This window comes from Musa acuminata, chromosome BXJ1-4 (genome assembly GCF_036884655.1).
Source record: "Musa acuminata AAA Group cultivar baxijiao chromosome BXJ1-4, Cavendish_Baxijiao_AAA, whole genome shotgun sequence".
Taxonomy (NCBI): domain Eukaryota; kingdom Viridiplantae; phylum Streptophyta; class Magnoliopsida; order Zingiberales; family Musaceae; genus Musa; species Musa acuminata.
Window position 1 is genome coordinate 9850715 of NC_088330.1, and position 5764 is coordinate 9856478.

Sequence of the window (5764 nt, forward strand, 5' to 3'; positions counted from 1 at the left end):
TTGGATCCACAGCTGGATGCAGAAACATCAACTTCCGAGTCTGAAACATTTCAGAGATTCAAAGAATTTGACATGTAGTTCATGCATACAATACATACAACATGATCCAAGCAATATGGAAAATTTACAATCAAACAGTATTCCTGTAATTTCCATAATTTGTACAATACGTTCCCCTTGATTCATTATGCAATCATGCAGGAAGAAAAGAACCATACAGTTCCTATGCGGAAAAGAAATGTCAACAAGCCAAAACCAAGGTTAGCATAAACATTGTAGTTTGCTGCGGTCTTTGCCAATGGGTTAGACAGACATACACAAAAAAAAATTATGACACATGGATGTAAGTTCAAGCTTTCCTAAACAAAGAATTTAGCAGGATGGTTTTGCTCTTGTAGTGAAGAACACATTTTCTGCAGTCAACCTCCCAGGATGCGTCTGATGTCTGCTCGTTGGTCCGGTGTCAACCTCGATGGGAATTTCACATTAAACTTGACAATTAAGTTGCCCTTCTTGCCTGGCTCCTTGGCTAGTGGCATCCCTTCCTTAGCAACGACAAGTTCATAGCCAGGGATCACAACTTCGTTCACATTGATTGACAAATCACGTCCATCAAGGGTCTTAAGATTTATTGTAGTCCCAGCGAGTGCATCGACAAGTGAGATGTTTTGGTGGACGATGAGATCATTGCCTTCCCTCTTGTACACATCATGTGGCTTTTCATCAATGATGAAGACTAGGTCGGCTGGGAGTTGGTTCACTTGCTCATTACCTTTGCCCGGAAAAGTTATCTTGGTACCTTTTTTCCATCCAGGCTTGATATCAATTGTTAAGATCTCTGTTTCGGGTACCAATTGTCTAGGATGCACATAACAAAGAAAAGTGATGAAAAGTTAGCCATTTTTTCTATTTCAATAAACTCTAAGATTGTTGCATCGATAAACTGCTTTTATTAAATTTGGTGCTCTGACATACAAAATGATGTTTTGAGATAACATTAGAATCTATCACAATGACAATAACTATGAAGAATCGGTACTACGCGCAGATGTAGCTTATATTCGAGTTTATAAGCTACAATCTACTATACAAAATACGTAGTAAACATATTAGACGGCAAAATAAAATGAACTAGAATACAACAACGGAGGTCAAACAAGGGTTTGATATTCCCGAGTGAAAGGCAACTAAACATGAACTGATATACACCGAGAAAACACACATAATAAATTATCCATCGGCATCCAGGATTCTAAAACTCAAACAGATCTACACCGTACATCGAAAAACATCAACAAGTCCACTCAAAATGACCAATTCAATAACTGATCCTAAATATCCACAATTACAAATAAAAAATTCAGGGTAACTGAGATGTCCACAACAGTATTACAAATTACATGAAACCACAACTAGATATCTTAAACACGACAAGAATATTTAAAGATCTATAATACAGACATAAAAGGTTGCATGAGCAAAATGTTTTATTGGATTAAAAAATGTGTTTAAAATGACATGTGCTTCATTTTAACTGCAGGGGGCTTTACATAAGATGCCGCTGGACTTGTATGTTCTTTATGGATCTACAACCACCACTTTTGATATCAAATAAACAGATTCAAATGAAAAAAAAACAATTATATGGTATAAGGATTGTTACACAAGATCAGCTTTGAAAGGTCAAGGACATGAAAACTCAAGCTATTTGTCAAAGATACCTGCTTAATAAAAAAAAAGTTCATTTTACTCTTAGCATATGTGGATAATTCACAGATGTGAACAAATGGGAGTTCTACAAAGTAAATCTAGATAATCCAGTTCAAAAAGCATAATGGAAAATCAGAAGTTTCATTGACAGAGCAAAGCAAAAAACAAGGACAAGTTGGAAGCCAATGGTTAGTAGCCTGTACAATTCTCAAATAAGGAAAAAAAAAAGGAAGAAAAATGTAATTGATTCAATAAACATAAGAACTTCAATTTAAATCATGAAGTATTCAATTCAATCATAAATCTCCGAAGAAATATAATCTCTACATGCATTGAAGAAACCAAAACTTAAAGCGGCTATGTTTTGCTTAAGAAATCAGTATTTTGTCAGGCCAGTGGGACAAAAAATCATCCAACTGAATGATATGGGACAAAGTGTTTACCCATTAGATTGCAAGACACTCCTAGAGATCTTCAACTTCCTTTTTGATCCACTGTAGAGCTCTTCAAGTCTGCATGCTAGGAAGTTCTCCACAGCTGGCGCTTTCCGTGGTTGGGTGCCACTAGGACCAGCTCCCTCAGCATATGACCTAGAGGTGCTCTCTGTCGTACCGAACCCACCAAAAGTCCCACTTCCATTTGTTTGATATCTTGTGGACTTTGTGCGATTCATGGACTCAAAACCGAAAGGGCTGCTGTTCCCAAAAATTTCAGCAAAGATGTCCTTAGCATCTCGAGGATTAAATCGGAAGTTACTAGGTCCACTTGAGGCACTAGATGTCGCACTTTGTGAACCAGGAGGGGGCATGCCCTTCAAACCCTCTTCTCCAAGCTGATCATATATCACCCGTTTTTGTGCATCGCTTAGTACCTGGAGCAACATGGTTAAAATACAAACAAGTCCAATATGACAGTTAGTCATAATATGACAAAGTTAAACACATCTGTCAATCTAATCGCTTATTAATGTATAAGATTCACTCCGTCAAGCCAACAGAAAGTAATAGACCCAGATACCTCAAGTACCCAAATATTACGTAAAGATGCACGTCACTAGAAAGAATGCAGAATCAAGATTAGAAAATCATGTTCCGAAACAAGGTGGAAAGAACCAAAGAGAAGAATTAACTACAAATTGTGCTTCACTTAATTTCAGTGTGCTCATTATGCTTCCTAATTAAATATTCAATTCTTTCCTCTAAATTCAATGAAGTCAGAACCCTTGAAGAAAAAACATCCAAATGCAACTTAAGCAATAATATATAATTGTGTCAAAAGAATCATTTATTAAGAAAAAATAATCAATCATATTATTTATAGATATTATCATGGTAAATAGCTACTATGTATACCATGGAAAGACAGAAAACTCTTTGGTCTGCAGCTTTGAAGTTAACAGTAAACTCCGGTGTGGCTAATACTGATCTAATCATTATGTGGTTGAATTGTAGGACAACACAAAAGTAAACATAAGAAAGACTTGGAATTGATTGTGAACCCTATGACACCTTCATCATACATGATGGTCTCCATACCTAATTATGAGTTCAAGAATTCGACAGACCAATCGAATTCTTCCTTACCAGAATAATCATGTATCCAATACTAAGATGTATCTTAATTATGTCACAGAAAGAACAGAAGAAAATAAAAGGGAAAGAAAAGGACGAGACGCGACTCGCCTCGTAGGCCTCGGAGATCTGCTTGAACTTGGCCTCCGCCTCCTTCTTGTTACTGGGGTTCTTGTCCGGGTGCCACCGCATCGCCAGGCGCCGGTACGACTTCTTGAGATCCTCATCGGTGGCGTTCCGATTCACCTTCAATATGTTGTAGTAGTCCACTCCCATTCCGATTCAAGCATCAAACGTACTCGCAGACAGGCGTTACCAGCGACCAAAAACAAACGACGCGCCGGCTCCAATCTTTCTGTGTTCGAGTTACCGGTACCGAAACAAAACCGTGGCTCCAATCTCTCCGATTCCGGCTTGAGTCACTCCAAGATCCTTCCTTTCGGGCTCGATCCGGTCGGCTCCGTGTAAAAAGCTCCAACTTTGCAGATCTCTTCAAACGCCCCGACAGATTCAGCGAAAGATTTTTCGCCAGATCCTAGACCGGAACACGAAATCTTGCGATTGACTTCGGAACACGGAAGAAGATGTAGGGGCCAAAAGAAGAGGGAGGGGGACAGCTGGCGTCGCTTGCAGCGGTCGGCGCAGCCACGAAATTGCCCGTTTTCCTTTGGAGATCGATGTACTAAAAGAAATATAAAATTGAAATATTATTTTCTACGCATCCTCCCGGTACCCCGGCTTAGCCCAGTCAGAATCTGTGGGCCCGGACGCCAGATCCAGTAGTAATCCTCATCACGCGAGGCATGGTAGGATTAAGGGTAAATAACGTGCGGGTAGAAACGGAATCGCTCTTGCCGGAAACTAACAGTTGTTGTAAAGATGCGTCGACTGAGGACACGATACCCACGATGACACCCACGTGCGAAGTGGGGCCTACTTGAATCAGGGTTATCTTACTTTGGTATGATTGGGTGACGTTTGAACCCAACAATTCGGTCGTGTCCGACGACATGCATTGTATATATTATGTGAAGAGTTTGCGTTGAGTAGAATCTAATCGACTTGCACTCCCATCTCCCTGTGATGAAGACGCTCATCCAAAAGAAACATTACATCTCTTGATGATTATGTTATTGAAAATTGCATCTCTTGATGATTTTTTTTCTTTGGCCACATAATTCAAATTACAAATAAATAGTCAAAATAAATTAAGGTCATTTTGAGTTTACTTATAATCGAGTTGCAATTGAGTTATTTTTTTAAAACAAGAGATACGTTAAGTTATAGTACTAAGACAAATGAGTTAGATCGATAAGTTAAGTTAACGATCAAATAGTTGATAGGCAAGTGCATAAAAGAAAATAATAGTGGATTTTACGTTCATAAGTTTGGATATTATATTTTCCTTGCATAGTTTTCTTGATGTCTATATTTATATTTATTTGAGATATTATATTTTTCTCCGTATCGAAACACTCTTTCCTAAAATATTGCTTATACTTCTATTTATTTGAGATATTATGTTTTTCATCGTATCGAAACAGTCTTTCATCTTTGAATTGCACCCTTCAACTTTCAAATATATACGTAATATTAAAATTTAAAGAAGGTATAGATACAAAGAAATCCTAGAGGAAAGTATAGATGTATAGAAATATAAACAGTAAAGAAGGTATAGATATATAGAAAACATAAACTGTGTTTGATGGACCATTTTAATGGTCTATAGATGAGCAAAGTATAAAGACAATCATTGGCGAATAAATCACTGTTGCATCAAAGGACTAATAGCAGCCAAAGTGGCATGCAAATGGTAGAAAGATGCATCCTTTGCCTCCATGATTGGTCATGAAGAGCGAGCAACAAGTAAACGATGGTGGCCGAGCATCATTCGGATTTTGTGACGACCTATAGCGACTTATTTATGTTATAAAAGCATGATAAATAAAAATTCATTGCAGTCATAAGAATTAGCGAGACATTAAAGTTTTGATTTTGACTCATAAGTGGGGGTTGGCATTTCGATGTGACACAACCTTCATGTGATGCAATAGTCGTACAAACTTAATGTTGATATTGACATATACTTTCTAAAGATCTTTCTCCTACTTTGATCTTCCAATAATATAATTATTAATTATTACCTTACGCAAGTAGGCAAAAGAGTGTTGAATGTAACTTTGATATTTTGGTGTTGTAAGTGTAAAGGAACTGAGCTACTTATAAATTATCTTTGATACTTGGATCATATTAGTATCATAATTTTTATATTTAAAATTTTTACATTAAAATTTTTATAATTTTAAAAATAAAATAAATAATCTTATTTATCATAACATCGTCAATTGTATTGACGAAAAACACAATGTATTGGATCGATACGAGAGTAAAAGACACAAATTAATTTTAATATTTTTTTAATGATTTTATCGATAAAAATATAATTTTAATATCTCACGTGTTAGAAATAAATGTGATGTTAA

General features: G+C 36.7%; 1 protein-coding gene across 1 annotated transcript; it reads right to left on the reverse strand.

Moving 5' to 3' along the window:
• Window positions 1-239: 239 nt before the first annotated feature.
• LOC135647015 (uncharacterized) lies at window positions 240-3926 on the reverse strand. Its single transcript, XM_065165675.1, has 3 exons — window positions 3393-3926; window positions 2154-2581; window positions 240-858 (listed from the first exon to the last, which is right to left on the reverse strand). Exons 1-3 carry the CDS (start codon window positions 3555-3557, stop codon window positions 420-422), a joined length of 1032 nt encoding a protein of 343 aa, XP_065021747.1. The 5' UTR covers window positions 3558-3926; the 3' UTR covers window positions 240-419.
• Between the last annotated feature and the right edge of the window lie 1838 nt (window positions 3927-5764).

Bases quoted from the DNA above. Each gene is read 5' to 3' on its own strand.
- LOC135647015 (XM_065165675.1), bottom strand. From the start codon at position 3,557: ATGGGAGTGGACTACTACAACATATTGAAGGTGAATCGGAACGCCACC. The intron at 2,582-3,392 runs GCGAGTCGCGTC...ATGTTGCTCCAG, and splicing joins AGATCTCCGAGGCCTACGAG to GTACTAAGCGATGCACAAAA. The intron at 859-2,153 runs GTAAACACTTTG...TGTGCATCCTAG, and splicing joins AGTGTCTTGCAATCTAATGG to ACAATTGGTACCCGAAACAG.